The sequence below is a fragment of the Psammomys obesus genome, unplaced genomic scaffold (genome assembly GCF_907164565.1).
Source record: "Psammomys obesus unplaced genomic scaffold, mPsaObe1.curated_primary_1811, whole genome shotgun sequence".
Lineage (NCBI taxonomy): Eukaryota > Metazoa > Chordata > Mammalia > Rodentia > Muridae > Psammomys > Psammomys obesus.
Genome location: NW_026587216.1, coordinates 8,562,678 through 8,579,588, shown reverse-complemented (window position 1 = coordinate 8,579,588; position 16,911 = coordinate 8,562,678). Strand labels below are relative to the sequence as shown.

At 36.7% G+C, this 16,911-nt stretch overlaps 1 protein-coding gene across 1 annotated transcript in view; it reads right to left on the bottom strand.

Moving 5' to 3' along the window:
- LOC129673534 (potassium/sodium hyperpolarization-activated cyclic nucleotide-gated channel 1) overlaps positions 1 to 15,857 on the bottom strand; it is a 187,575-nt gene extending 171,718 nt beyond the window's left edge. Inside the window, exon 1 of the mRNA XM_055603382.1 lies at positions 15,694 to 15,857. Coding sequence (XP_055459357.1) covers positions 15,694 to 15,846 — 153 coding nt within the window. The 5' untranslated portion in view covers positions 15,847 to 15,857. The remainder of the gene's footprint in view (positions 1 to 15,693) is intronic.
- Positions 15,858 to 16,911: the final 1,054 nt, after the last annotated feature.

Here is a 16,911-nt window from a genome sequence, read left to right as displayed (position 1 = left end):
CAAATTTACAATTTAAATAACACAACCAATATCACAATTCCTGGCACATACTAAAATTACAGCTACAAACCCAAAGTCATCATATCTTTAAGTGAAGCCTGCTGAGTCCTCATCTTCGTCTCCACCTCCCAATTTGTTACAATGACATTCTGATTATCAAATAAAAGTTCATTTTATTAGATTCAGTTTATTCTCTTCCACAATAAGGCTTCATTAAATATAACCCTACAATTTATAACTTAGTAATTACGATTTACAAATTACAATTTAGTAATATATGTATATTATGTATGTATACACACACACACACACACACACACACACACACACACACACACATATATTTGTTGAAGTTAGCTGTGCTTTTGATGTCTTAAGCCAGCCTAAGATCAGCAAAAAGCATCTCAGATATAAAGTCGAAATTATTTACATCATTTTGTCTTCCATAGTGACAATCTTGTCAGTGTTTAGTTTGGAATGGGGATCAGCTCATAATGAAGTTTTACCCCTCTCTTTTGTATATTTCCCCTACACATGGAGGTCATGTGCCTAAATATATTCTCAACAGGTTCTTCTATATTATCTCATACTAATCTATATATGTTAAAAAATAGGAGACTAATATAATATTCCATAACTTGTTTTGTATTTAGAGATTTCATCTACTTAGTGGTTTGGTGTATTTGATGCTTCTGTGTAAAGTTCTACACTAATAACCTATCACCTCTTTGTCTAGCATATCAGCATTTTAGAGCTCAGTGCACATGAGCTAGAGGCATGGGTTCAACTTCCTGAAAATTGAACATTTCATGTCTAAGGAAGACAGTGTTAAGTAAGATGGAATGAATTTTACTTATATTCTGTTATTCATCACTATTGTGTCAATCCCAGGAGGAGAGGTATGCAGTTCCGGATCCTTCTATTAATAAACGCCATGAGTGTTTCTCTCACTCAAATATTCCTTCCAGCTATGTTTGTGGCCTCAGAACTTTTGTTTAATATTCTGCAGATGGCAGCAAAGTAAAAGCAGTTTCGCATTCAACTTTTGTAAATTTTTTTCTAGATTTATAGTGTACAACTATTTCATGGATGTCTTTACCCACTTCATATTTCTAGGTATATAGAATGTTAGCTTCTAGTCCTAGCTATCCAAATCATCACGCACACACACTCAACACACACATATACACACACAATATACACACATACACATATACACAGACACATACACACATAAACATGCATGTACACACAAATACATACCTCATACACATACACACACACAGCTCATGATCCCAGATTTGTCTCAAACTCACTCTGTAATTAAAAATGAGCCTGAATTTCTATACCTCATGTCTCTCCTTTCCCGGTCCTGGGACTGCAGACATTGGCCAACAGGGCAGGTCTCTAAGGTGCTCAGGACCAAATGCAGAGCTGTGTGTATAATACGTACGCATGCCCTCGCTGAGTTACATCCCCAGCTGTCTTAATTCTATTTCCTGCTGCTGTGATGAAATGCTCTGAGAAAAGTAAGTTTGGAAAGACAAGGTTTCTTTTAGTTCACACAGGGAGGAGTCACAAGGTCAGAAACTTGAGAGAATTTCCCCAGCATATAAGATTTTCATTTTCCATAGCATGCATTAATGCATTGCTCTCTGATTTTGACTTCTTTGTTTCCTTTTTTAAAAAAAATTATTATTTATTACAATATATTCACTTGTTTTTTTCATCACGATATCTAGTCGTGGTTCATGAGGATATTCTGTTTACTCTGTGATATGAGATAGCAGGATGTAGAAAAGATCCACACTTTCATTAATCTTTCCTGAGCAGAGCTGGATTTCTGAGGCCTCTTGCTGTCTAGAAGATTACCTAAATGTTGTGTTTATCCAACTTATATCTTCAAAGCATAAACATGACTGAAGATGATTCTGTTGTATATTAAGTTCTTATTTGCTAGCACTAATAGTTGTTGAAATTTAAGTAACATAGGTTAACCCTAAAAGATTGTGATCTAAATTAAATTTGTCACAGGAATTACTCATTTTTTCATAGTTACATTGTAAAAAGTCAGTTCTTAAAAATGCCAGTCCCTGAGTCTCAGCATCTGATTCGATACCCTGCTATAGAGTCTTTCAGAGGCCCTCTGTGGTAGGTTCCTGGAGCAGAGGCACTGTCTGGCACGAACTTGGTGGCTTGCTTTTTGATCAGCAACCCCTAGTGAGGCAGCCTGATGAGGCCACAGGGAAAGAGGATCCAGGCAGTCCTGATGAGACCTGATAGGCTAGGGTCAGATAGTAGGGGAGGAGGACTACCCCTATCAATGGATTAGGGGAGGGGTACAGAGATGGAAGAGGGAGGGAGGATGGGGCCAGGAGGACATGAGGGAGAGGGCTACAGTCAGGAAACAAAGTGAATAAACTGTAGTAAATAATAATTTAAAAAATAAAATTTGATCAGAATGTACAAAAAAAAAACGCCAGTCTGTAGTGGAATTGTGACATGCTCACACTGTGATTCCAGGAATATTTCTGATGCTATTTTTTTATATTTCCTATTTGCAAAGAGCTTTTTCATGTCTCTAATTCTGCAATATATTTCTAGAATAACATTTATATCAGTGCTGTGGCAGGCAAAGTAGTAAGACAAAATGAAATAAGAGAAAAATGGTAGAAAATCCTTCATATAGTAAGTAACTATATAAATACCTATAAATTATCTGAAAAAAGGCAATCTGGTTTGATAAATATTGACTATAAAGAGATATCTTTCTATATAAGACAACAGAATGATAAACTTGGGCATTTTTGGAAAGAGGAAGCATATATGAATTGCAAGACTATGTAGCTGTTTGTGGGGTAATAACTAGAAAACAATCATTTATTTCATATTCCATTGATTCTCACTCACACAACGAAAGGATGGTACTGTTTTATTACAGCCTCTATGAACGAAATGTATTTTCAGGAAATGTAAATACATGCAAAGTTCAAGATATGGAACATTACAGAGGCTTCTTATTGCTTGAAACCTTGACTTTTATGGAACTATTAAAAGAAGAAACCTTATCATTCAAAAAAATAAAGTTTTGTGCATAATACTCCAAATGACTGCAAAGGTAAAACTGAAGAATTGTTTTCTGTGAGAATCCACCCTTGAGGCTCACCCTGAGGGAAGCTAGACCTAGGCTGTGAAGTATATGGTAAGTTTTGTTTGTTTGTTTGTTTTGAGTAATAAATCTTCATAATCTTCATTCATTATTCAAGTCTGATAGGCAGTTTTCTGGTAAGGACCTCTGTCTTTTTGAGAATGGATAAACTGTTCTCTGTTAGTCCTTTTTCTGAACAAAAAATAAAAATGTGTGCATGTTCTGTTTATTTCATCCAGAAGAGTTCATGAAACAAAAATTTTACTTAGCATTTGTCAAAGATTGAACAAGATTCACCAAGATCATCTATGAAACCTAATTTACCTGGATTAATAAATGTGCATGGAAAGAAAATAGAAGCCTGCGTAGTAGTTTGTGTCTTTGACTTACTTTAGTAGTGTTCTGGTGCTAATTTGCTAAGAGGTGATTTTTTTTAGACATGTGTTTCTTATGTTTAAGAACCAGTGAAATTTGTTCAAGCTATGACACGTATGCAGTGTATTTCTTGCATTAGACATGCTAAGGCAAAAGGTCCAGGCACATTTCAAGGAAGTTTGGGCTATTCAAAACATATACAATATATACACCAATTTAAAAAAGGAATGGATACACACACACATATATGAGAAAATTGGATTAAAACTTTGGTCTTGTTCTTATTTTTGGCTTGATTGAGACAGGCTCTCATGTAACCTGCGTTACTCTCTAGCTCTCCTTATACAGTTGAGGATATTAAACATTTGATCGTCCTGCTTCCACCTCCTGAGTTCTTATACACATGTACCACTACACCCAATTTCATGCAGTGCTGAAGATCTAAGCCAAGGTCTGAGCACAGGAGACTAGGCATACTAGGTACCCTAACAAGCATGCTACAAATCTCATGCTTTGGTCACATATGTCTACAGTAACTTAGCAGCATCAAAGACAAATAAATACATATTACATGTATTTATTCACCTGTATTAAAGAACTGCAATCAAGCTAAGTTTTTCTGTAATATAAGTTTATTTGAAAAAAAAATATGACATTAGAATTTGTTCCCATATGTTCATCCCCCATCAAATAATTCATATAAAAGAAGGAAGAAAACAATTTGGAAACCCTCTTTCTTTTGAGAGATGTCATGTTGAGCAAGGATGTTAACCAGGCAGACTTTCCTAATGGACAGAAAGACGATGGCAGAGAGAAACCACAGCACTCAGCAGACTGCTGACCTACTTTATTATTATAAGTTCATATTGGCTATGAATGCATTTTTTTTCAGTAGAGCTGCAATGATTTGTCAGCAAATTACTTACCTCTTGTTAGGACATTTTTAAAAACTCTGTTATGACAGTACATTCTATTTTGGAAAAAGTCAATACTACTGTAATAATACAATTCTCATACAGGGAAATTGAAATATAAAGTAGATTACTAAACCCCAAGAGTGGAGAAATGCTTTCCTTCAATTCTTGGTTACATTACCTTAGCGTTTTTTTCGTAAGTCTATTTGTTCAGTTAAATTATTGGAGCCAGTCATTATGTAAGTATTTAATGGGCATGAAAATTAAAAATCTCCTAGACTATCATCAGTAGACAATATAATCATCCTAGATTTCCATGATCGACCTACTTATGAGTACATATTGCTTTTTGTCTTCCCAAGCTATTTACTTAGAAGAGTTTTCAAAAGTTGTTTATACTCTGTCCCTAAACATTAATTTTGATAATTGCAGATTTTAAGCTAGAATAAACTGAAGCAAATTGAGATTCACTATTTTCAAGGTCACTGACACAATGAGTCCTTTACTACTATGTGGTCCTTTTGTTTATACACCTCACAACCTTACATCTTAATCTATCCAAGAATCAGGGCCACCACTGATATAGCCTCAGGTAAATAGAGAAAAAATATCACTGGGTTAAGTAAGGTTGGAAGAATGCAAATATCTTAATTTTCAAGGATGCTCAGCTTGCTCAATGACAAAACAAAAAAAAAGAGTACTTAACAACGCTTGGTCCATGCCCAGGGGTCAGGAGAGTAGTTCAGTTATCTGAAGGCCTCACTTTAGCTTCACTTTAACGACAGTTGTAAGTACAATTCCGTTTCACTGAATTATAAATTTTTTCAGAGTAAAGCTTCCATGTTGTTAAACTTTGTGTAATTTTCAGCACCCAGAGGAAAGTGGTATGAAGGGACACCTGCTGGGAAACGGGACCAATGAGGATATAAATGCAGTCTTATTCTCCACTGTGTACTTGGTAGCTAACATAACATCTAGCATAAAGATGAGCTCATTTTATTATCCAAATGAGATAACAACTGATACACACTCAGCCCAGAGACAAAGAACCCAAGCACAGGAAAGTCACAGAGATTTCAGAAGGAAAAACTGCTCTGGATGTATGTCTCTACAGTCCATTCTTCTGGAATTTCCCCTATGCATCTATATTAAGCCTTATTAGTTATAAATTAAGACAAGCCTCTGATAAGAAAAAGGAAAAGTTAAGGATGGAGCACCAGTTTTTCAATGCTTGACCATATCATGAATGAAAATTGACAAAGGTTTAACACAGCATATGACACCTACGACTATGTCTACTTTTAATAGGAAGGAACTCTACAAGTGTGTGACTATTTCTGAGCATGCCTTTTACACTGTCTCAAATGAAAGTGAAATTGGGTAGTAGCCTGAATTTTCAATTGGGATTCTTCCATTACATATACATTATATATATGATATGTTATATATTATATCTGATATATAATAACGTACTATATTACTAATTATATATTAGAAGGGTTTCTTACATTTTTGATTTAGTACTAATTATGTATTGGCAGAATTTTTACTTCCTTTTAAGCAGATTATTTTAGTGTTATTCATTCATACATTACTCTTTTTATTTTTTATGTTTTTATTTTTTTTATTATTATTAGTTACATTTTATTAACTCTGTATCCCGGCTGTATCCCACTCCCTTATTCCCTCCCAATCCCACCCTCCCTCCCTCAGCTTCTCCCTGCCCCTTTCCAAGTCCATGGATTGGGGAGGACCTCCTCCCCTTTCATCTGGCCCTGTTTTATCAGGTATCTTTAGGACAGGCTGCAAAGTCCTCCTCTGTGGCCTAACAGGACTGCTCCTCCCTTAGGGGGTGGGGAGGTCAAAGAGCCTGCCACTGAGTTCCTGTCAGAAATAGTCCCTGTTGCCCTTACTATGGGAAACCAATTGGTTATTGAGCTACCATGAGCTTCGTCTGAGCAAAGGTTCTAGGTTATATCCATACATGGTCCTTGGTTGGAGAAACAGTTTCAGAAAAAAAAAACCCTGTGCCCAGATATATTTGATATTTGTGGGGGCTCATATCCTTTCCATGTCATACTAACTCCCCTTCTGCTGAAGGTTTGGTTATGAGTCTTAGCATCTGTTTTGAAACGCTGCTTGGTAGAGTCTTTCAGATGCCTTCTGCGGTAGACTCCTGTCATACGTCCAATGCACATCTCATTTGTCTTTCTAAGTGAGGATTGATCATCTTACCCCGTGTCTGCTATCTTGTTTATCTTCTTTAGGTGTATGGATTTCATTATGTTTATCATATCTTGTATAAGCGAGTATGTACCATGTTTGTTTTTCTCTTTCTGGGATACTTCACTCAGGATCATCTTTTCTAGATCCCACCATTTGCCTGCAAATTTCATGATTTCCTCATTTTTGATTGCTGAGTAGTATTCCATTGTGTAAAAATACCACAATTTCTGTATCCATTTCTCCATTGATGGACGTCTGGGTTGTTTCCAGGTTCTGGCTATTACAAATAAAGCTGCTACAAACATGGTTGAACAAATGTCCTTGTTGTGTACTTGAGCAAATTTTGGGTATATACCTAGCAGTGGTATAGCTGGGTCTTGAGGAAGCGTTATTCCTAATTGTCTGAGTAAGCGCCAGATTGACTTCCAAAGTGGTTGTACCAGTTTACATTCCCATCAGCAATGGAGGAGGGTTCCCCTTTCTCCACAACTTCTCCAGCATGTGTTGTCACTTGAGTTTTTCATCTTGGCCATTCTGATGGGTGTAAGGTGAAATCTCAGGGTCGTATTTGATTTTCATTTCCCTAATGGCTAATGAGGTTGAGCATTTCTTTAAGTGTTTCTCTGCCATTTGATATTCCTCTACAGAGAGTTCTCTGTTTAGCTCTGTTCCCCATTTTTTACTTGGATTACTTGGTTTGCTGCTTTTCAGCTTCTTTAGTTCTTTATATATACTGGATATTACTCTCTGTCAGATAAAGGGTTGGTGAAGATTCTTTCCCAATCTGTAGGCAGTCCTTTTGTTTTGATGAAGGTGTCCTTTGCTTTACAGAAGCTTTTCAGTTTCATGAGGTCCCATATATTGATTGTTGCTCTTAGAGCCTGTGCTGTTGGTGTTCTGTTCAGGAAGTTGTCTCCTGTGTCAATGAGTTCTAGGCTGTTCCCCACTTTTTCTTCTAACAGATTTAGAGTATCTGGTTTTATGTTGAGGTCTTTGATCCACTTGAACTTTAGTTTTGTGCAGGGTGATAAATATGAATCTATTTTCATTTTTCTGCATGTGGACATCCAGTTGGACCAGCACCATTTGTTGAAGATGCTGTCTCTTTTGAATGGTTTTGGGTTCTTTGTCAAAAATCACGTATTCATAGGTGTGTGGGTTTATCTCTGGGTCTTCTATTTGGTTCCATTGATCCTCCTTTCTGTTTTTATGCCAATACCATGCAGTTTTTATTACTATTGCTCTGTAGTACAGCTTGAGATCGGGATGGGGATACCTCCAGATGATCTGTTGTTGTACAGGATTGTTTTGGAGATTCTGGGTTTTTTGTTTCTCCATATGAAGCTGAGAGTCTTTTTTTCAAGGTCTGTAAAGAATTGAGTTGGTATTTTGATGGGAACTGCGTTGAATCTGTAGATTGCTTTTGGCAGGATGCCTATTTTCACAATGTTAATCCTATCAATCCATGAGCACGGGAGATCTTTCCATCTTCTGATATCTTCTTCAATTTCTTTCTTCAGAGACTTGAAGTTTTTCTCAAACAGGTCTTTCACTTGCTTGGTTAGTGTCACCCCAAGGTACTTTTTGTCATTAGTGGCTATTGTGAAGGGTGTTGTCCCTGATTTCTTTCTCGGCCCTTTTGTCTTTGGTATACAGGAGGGCTTCTGATTTTTTTGAGTTGATTTTGTATCCTGCCACTTTGCTGAAGGTGTTTATCAGCTGGAGGAGTTCTCTGGTTGAATTTTTGGGGTCGCTCATATATACTATCATATCATCGGCAAATAGGGACACTTTGACCTCTTCCTTTCTGATTTGTATCCCCTTGATCTCCTTTAGTTGTCTTATTGCTCTGGCTAGGACTTCAAGTACTATGTTGAAGAGGTATGGAGAGAGTGGGCAGCCTTGTCTTGTCCTTGATTTCAGTGGGATTGCGTTAAGTTTCTCTCCACTGAGTTTGATGTTGGCTATAGGCTTGCTGTATATTGTCTTTACTATGTTTAGGTATGTGCCTTGTATCCCTGATCTCTCCAAGACTTTAAACATTAATGAGTGTTGGACTTTGTAAAATGCTTTTTGGCATCTAAGGAGATGATCATGTGGTTTTTTTATCCTTAATTTTGTTTATATGGTGGATTACATTGATGGATTTCTTTATGTTGAACCACGCTTGCATGCATGGGATGAAACCTATTGGTCATGATGGATGATATCTTTGAGGTGTTCTTTGCAAGTATTTTATTGACTATTTTTGCAAAAATGTTCATTTGAGAGATAGGTCTGAAGTTCTCTCTTTTTGTTGGGTCTTTTTTGGTTTGGGTATCAAGGTGACTGTGGCTTCATAGAATGAGTTTGGTAATGTTCCTTCTGTTTCTATTTTGTGGAATAGTTTGGAAAGAATTGGACTTAGCACTTCTTTGAAGTTCTGGTAGAAGTCTGCACTGAATCCATCTGGCCCAGCTCTTTTTTTTTTTTTTTTTTTTTTTTTTTTTGGAAGGGAGACTGTTGATGAGTGCTTCTATTTCCTTGGGGGAAGTAGGACTATTCAATCTTTCTACCTGATCTTGACTTAATTTTGGTAAATGGAATCTATCAAGAAAATTGTCCATTTATTTTAGATTTTCGAATTTTGTGGCATATAGGCTTTTGTAGTACGACCTAATGATTGTTTGGATTTCCTCATTGTCTATAGTTATGTCCCCCTTTTCATTTCTGATTTTGCTGATTTGGATAGTTTCTCTCTGCCTTTTAGTTAGTTTGGCTAAAGGTTTGTCTATCTTTTTGATTTTTTCAAAGAACCAGCTCTTGGTTTCATCATTCATTACTCTTAAAAGCACCTATATTTTAGTAGCAGACTAACAGAAATCACAAAAAAGAACATTTATTTGGATATCTATAATGTGGGATTTATTGCACTTAAAGTAAATTACTTGGTAACATGTAAAGAAAAAAAGAAATACAGACACTATAAAGACAAACACTATAGGCTATCTTATTAGAAGAGCTGCTTCACAGAATTATTTCAAAGGATGCTCAGTTAGCGTCTTTATCAAGTACTAGTTATTGATCAAAGTACGAAAGGTTGGTAAAGAATCTGTGTTGTATGCATGTAATGCCATTAATGAGGTCTATAGAATATGAGTTGTCAAGATTAAATAATGCACATATTCCTTAAGAGTAGAATCACGAGCTAAAATGACAATGCATATTGTAATTACTTCTAAATTCATTACGGAGATAGCAATATTCAAAACAAATATGCAACTAGGCAATCATTTCATCTTATAAACTAGATGGATACAAAGTTAACTTACAAAAATCAGTAGTCCTTCTACAAACAAATGACTGAGAAAGAAGTCAGCGAAACACACCTGTCACAATAGCTTCAAATGATATAAAATATCTGGTGGTAACTCTTAACCAGCAAATGAAGATCTTGTATGAAAAAAGTCTTTAAGACTTTCAAGGAAGACCTGAAGAAGATGTGCTCATGGAACAGTATGATCAGCATAGTAAAAATGGCCATTCTACCAAAATCAATCTACAGATTCAAGGTAATCCCCACCAAAATTCCAATAGAGTTCTTAATATATCTGGAAAGTACAATTTTCAGTTTCAAATGAAAACATCGATACATGCACATACACAGAGACACATACAGACACACACACAGCTCAATGTAGCTAACACATCCCAGAATAATAAAAAAACTGCAGGAGGTCTTACTGTCCCTGACCTCAAATTGTAATACAGAGCTTTGGTAATAAAAACAGCATTGTATCCAGAAATGAGGGTCAATTGAATGGAATTGAAAAATCAGATGTAAATCCACACACCTATAGACACCTGATTTTTTATAGAGAAGCAAGAAATTCAAACTGAAATCACAAAAAAAAAAGAGTCTTCAACAAATGGTTCTGCTCAAACTGTACAGTTGCTTGTAGAAGAATACACATTAATCCATACTTATTACCCTGAACAAAACACAATTCCAAATGATCAAAGACTTCCACATAAAACAAAATACACTGAACCTCATAGAAGAGAAAATGGGAAATGGCCTTGAAGTCATTGGCACAGAAAAGCATTTTCTGAACAGAACTCCATTAGCACAGAAACTAAAATCAATAATTAATAAATGGAACCTCATGAAACTGAAAAAACCACCTAGGTGTCCCTCAACAGAAGAATGAATAAATAAAAAATATAATACAATGCATTTACACAATGCAGTATTGCTCAACCATTGTAAAAATGAAATCATGAAATTCACAGGTAAATGGATGGAACTAGAAAAAAAACTCATCCTAAATGAGGTAATGCAGACCTAGAATGGCAATTACAGAATAGCATTTGGATATATTCAGATATTAGCTGTTAAATAAATGGTAACTAATCCACAATCCACAGAACCTCAGATGTTTGATATAAAATAAGAAACTGAGTGGAGTGATGACACAGATAGATCTCCATTAGAAAGCAAAGTAGGATAGCTAGATAGATGATAGATAGCTAGATAGATGATAGATAGCTAGATAGATGATAGCTAGATAGATAGATAGATAGATAGATAGATAGATAGATAGATAGATAGATAGATAGAATAGACAGGGGTAACTAAACTGGATAATCAAGTAAAGAGGGATAAGAAAAGGAATAGAGAGAGGGTCAATTAAATTAGGAGACTTTTGAGTGGTCATATAGGAACTAAATACAGTAGACACTTACTTAAATGTATACATATTTGGAGACAATCTAAATGCTATCATCACAGAATGGGGGGCAACAGAGTCCCAGCTAACCATCTTTTGTCACCAAATGAAGCTTCCAGTGCCTGGATTGGCTGGCTTACATATAATTGAGTTGTTGGTGAAAGGGGTCTCATGTGAACCCCTAAACAACCCAGGCTATTGACAAGACTATAGCTTGCTCTCCACAAACTGACAGCAAAGCATCATTGCTGAAGACAACATCTATACAATTCATTATTGATGGAGAACTTGATCTGGTGCCAAAAAAGAGCCTCAATACCTACGTGTTAGCATCTTTGGAACCAGAAGGCAATTTGCATGTAACCAAAGAAAAAATGGAAAATTCTTCCCAGCCACAAACTCTTTTGATCTCAATGATGTCCTGCCTACAAGGTATGACAGCACAATAGTGGCACAAATCTCATGGGAATAACCAACTGTGGAGGTTTGAATAGGTATGGCCCCTCATAGAGTCATAAGTTTGAGTGCCTAGCCATAGGGAGTGGCACTAATAGAAAGTATAGCCCTATTGCAGGAGGTATGGCCTTGTTTGAGCAATGTCCTATGGAGGCAGGACATTGAGGTTTTAAATGCTCAAGCTATACCCAGTGTGAAGCACATCCAATCTCCCCCTTTTTGTCTTTAGATCAGGATGTAAAGACAAAAGATTTCCGACTTCTTTTGCATCATGTCTGCCTGCACACTGTCATACTTCCCGTCATGATGCTAAAGGGCTGGATCATGAAAGTTTAACCCAGCCCTAATTAAACGTTTTCTCTTATAAGTGTTGCCTTGGATTCAGATGTAATCACACATAGAACCATTCTTTGGAACCTCTGTGGAATAGATTCCAGACCTCATATTCATATAAAAATACAATGATGCATGAATCCTTATCATATGAGAATGTAGAATTTAAAAGTAATGCATGCTGTTTTGGTTACCTTAAAGCTTCTCTAGATTACTTACATAATATTTACACTGTAATAAGTCTGCTAAGTGTGTGACATATTTTTTTAAGGAATAAAATATAATAAGAAAATGTCAGTACATGTAAAGTAGAGAAACAAAATTTTGCCTGAAGTAGTTTGGTCTAAGATTGAATCTCTGGATATATAATTCTATTATTTAGTTTTCATCACTGTGATAAAAGTTGAGAAATTTATTTATAAATGAGAATTTTCATATAATATAAAAAAAGAGTTGCCTTGGTTATGGTTTCTCTTCATGGCAATGGAAACCCTAAGATAACAACTTATATCTGATTTGAAATAAAGCCAATTCCATGACACGGGACTTATTACCCACATTGCTTGAGTGGCCAAGATCCTGAAATGAGATAGCTCAAAGTTAGGAACCTGCCACAGAGGGTCTCTGAAAGGCTCTGCACTGCAGACTATCAAAGCAGACACTGAGACTTATGGCCAACTGTTGGGCAGAGTGCATGAAATCTTATGAAAGAAGTGGGAAATAGTAAGATCTGGAGAGGACAGGAACTCCACAAGGAGACAACAGAACCAGAAATTTTGAACACAGGGGTCTTTCCAGAGACTCATACTCCAACCAAGTACCATGCTTGGAGATAACCTAGAACCCCTGTACAGAGGTAGCCCGAGGAAGTTCAGTGTCCAAGTGGGTTCCATAGTAATGGGAAGAGGGACTGTCTCTGACATGAACTGATTGGCCTGCTCTTTGGTCACCTCCCCCTAAAGGGGGAGCAGCCTTATTAGGCCACAGAAGATGACAATGCAGCCAGTCCTGATGAGATCTGATAGACTAGGATCAGAAGGAAGGAGAGGGGGACCTCCCCTATCAGTGGACTGGGGAGGAGCATGCATGAAGAAGAGGGAAGGAAGGTGGGATTAGGAGAGGAGGAGGGGTTTATGGGGGGATACAAAATGAATAAAGTGTAATTTAAAAAACCTATGAGAAAACCAAATACTACTGTTCTAATAAAAAAAAAGTGTAGCAATAAATAAACTCATGATGACATTCTGCTGTATTCATAGATCATTGCCTTGCTCAGCCACCATCATAGAAGCTTCTCCTTGTAGCAGATAGGCATAAATACTGAGTATCCACAGGCAGATATAATTCATAAAGTGAGAGATCTTGGAAGGCTCAAGCTCTAACTGGGATATTTTCACCAAATCCCTCCCCTGAGGGATCAGAGAACCCTGTGGAAATGGAGGCTGAAATAGTGTAATTGCTAGAGAGGGATGGAGGACACAAAGAAAGGGGCCTCTAAATCAACAGGATCCATGCACATATAAACTCAGAGGCTAAGGCACAAGTCCTAGACGGGTCTGCACCCAGTGGGGTCCTAGAAATGAAAGGTGTGGACATATACCCCTATTCCTAACACAGACACAATCTCCAATAGATAATGAATGTAAATTAAAAATTTAGTTTCCCACAAAAGAGTCTCACTGGGGAAGCAAAGTACTCTTTGCAAAGTACTCAAGAAAAAAAAAATTATTCATGTACGTGGTCTACCTTCCTTCTAAGGTGGGATTCTAGAGGTCAGCTTTGGATGTGAGGAAGTCACAGTTCTTATAGCTCAGGGGTAGAGGCTTTGCAAATGCGAGATTTGGCAGACAAAATAGGTGGGTTTACAGGAGCAGAACATAAACGTAACAAGTTGGTCATAATGACCTCCTGAGATGGTCCTAACAAGATAGCCATAACAACGTTTTGAAACATAGGTGGGACTGCAAGATGGTAATTTAGAATAAAGACATGGTTACCATTTCCTGGAACAGGTAGTGAAGAACCATTTGTAGTTAAGATTACAGATAGAGCATTGCTCAATCCCTGAGAAACAGATTTAATCATAAACAGGAATGAACCTAGTTTGTCTTTACTAGAAGATCGCTTTTAAGCCTAAAATGGAGGTAGGATGTTTCATCAACTGGTTCACAAAAATTTAAAGTTGTTGTCATGTAAGGCATGGGACATAGGACAAGCCAGTGTCTTTCTTTGTTTCTTTGATTTTTGTTTGTTTGTTTCTTTCTTTCTTGTTTAGTATTTTTACTGTTTATTAATTCAACATTTGAAAAAAATAATTTTATGGCTTAAATTAATTACATTTAAAAAGAACCAAAGCAAAACCATGAAAGAACCAGGAATTGAATTGCAAATAAATAAAATTCAACATTTATTGCCCATCAGTAGAATCTGGATATAAACAAATTTCTCTTGAGGGTAGTCTGCATGCCCAGCAGTAGATCGCCAATACAAAATGAACTCAACAGTATCTTATAACTTTCCATGTCTCATAATGCTGTACCAAGTCTTTAACTTTTCTTAAAAAAAAAAATCTTAGTGTTTTATATTTTTGTTTTTCTTTTTTTATTTTTTTCTCTTTCTAACATACAGGAAGTCATAACCCTCTGATTTCCAGTTTAGTGTTTCAATGGGATTCCTGAGTGTGTGAATGTTACTGGTGCCTTGTCTTTTGAGTTATTTTTCTTGTCCAATTCTGATGTGTTAGCAATTGTTTTATTAAATATTACATTATATTATATTATGTCATATTACATTAAATCATATCTCTTTGGAAGCCTGTTATTCCTTTTATGTTTTTGTTGGTGAGACTAGCCATTAATCTGGATGCCCTGGACTCCTCTTTAGAACACACTGGTCTCAACCTCAGAGAGGTCTGCCTCATCATGTACTGGGATCAAAGCCTTGCACCATCATGCCTGGCTTATTAAAGGTTCTTAAGAAAGGTCTCTGAGGAAGCAGTATTTAAGCAGATGTGAATGAAATGAAGGACAGAACCAGAATAGTATAAGATCTCATATCAATGCATATTCCCTTAAGACTTTATATTAATATATATTTGGTTAAATAAGCTCAAATTTTAAATTAAAAATATTTACCTATGCTGAAAAATGAAGATTAAAGTTTATCTTTCATATTAAATTTTCCTTGTTCTAATGACAAAATACACTGAGAATTCCTTGAACTTCATATATACCTAAATAACAAACATAAAAAATATTTGAAAGGACAAAGTGTTATCATGGTTATGTATGTGTGCTTACATCACTCAAATAAAGTATATTTCAGTCTTCAAAGTAAAATATACAAAGATAGGTGCAGCAGTTACACATCCCCAGGAACAGAAGAATAAAGTTTAGTTATAGATAATATGTTTCCTTTTCACATCCATGGAAAAGCCATTATGGAAGAGAAAGCAGACTCCTCCAGCAGACACACTTTGAAGTTTGGAGCACAATGTTGAGAATTCAGAAAATAAGCAGCATGAGTCACTTACCACCATTTCATTGAGAGAAACCCAGCAATCTGGAGGGAAGTCCTGCAGCAGGGGAACCAGGAACTGAAGACAGCCATCCCAGTGACACAAGAGCAGCATCATACCAATCAGGTTGAAGATTCTCACCACTGCACTGGCCAGGTCATATGTCATGTGGAATATCTGTTGCCCAAAGATAAAGTAATGCCTTAAAATCAAATGACAAATCAAGCATGCTATTAACATCAGAATTGATATGAGTTCAATGCACAAGATTTTAAAAGAATGTGAAAAATTGTTCAGAGTGAGAAACTGCTCACTTTTTTAAACCTTATCATTAAGGCTACACTTTGCATTATAACAACCCAGTACAGATATCTTCACAAAATACATGAGATATAACCCACACTTTAAATGACATTAATGTTGATGGGAAGTTTTTATTTACTATTTCTGTAAGCCAATCTTGTTTTTAAGTTAGTAAATTTGAGAAAGACAGCACAGTTTTTTCTCTACTTCAAATGCTTTATTAATACTTTTGCTTAAGGTTAAGGAAAATATACAAGAACTACAAAATATAAGAAACATCTTTATTAAAACTATGAGGTGATATTAAGGATGAGCTACAGTACACTTCCAGGTATCCAAGTGGAGATGCAGTAACTGTTCAAGCTGAGATTTGGACAAGGTCCTTAGATATAAAAGGTAGCTTCTGGGGACTGGATCCCCACAAAGAAAGCAACAGAACCAAAATATCTGAGCCTGGGGTCTTATCTGAGACTGATAACAACAATCAAGGACCATGCGTAGAGATAACCTAGAATCCCTGCTCAGATGTAGCGCATGGCAGCTCAGTATCCAAGTAGGTTTCCTAGTAAGGGGTACAGGGACTTACTCTCTGACATAAACTCATCTGGTTCTTTGATCACCTCCCTCTGAGGGGGAGCAGCCTTAACAGGACACAGAGGAGGATAATGCAGCCAGTCCTGATGAGACCTGATAGGCTAAGGTCAGATGGAAGGGGAGGAGGACCTCACCTATTAGTGGACTTGGAGAGGGGAATGGGACTACAGGAGGGAAGAAGGGTGAGATTGGGAGGGAATGAGGGAGGGGGCTACAGATAGGATACAAAGTGAATGAACTTTAATAAAGGTCCTCCCCAATCTGTGGACTTGGAAAGGGGCAGGGAGAAGCTGAGGGAGCAAGGGTGGGATTGGGAGGGAATAAGGGAGCGGGATA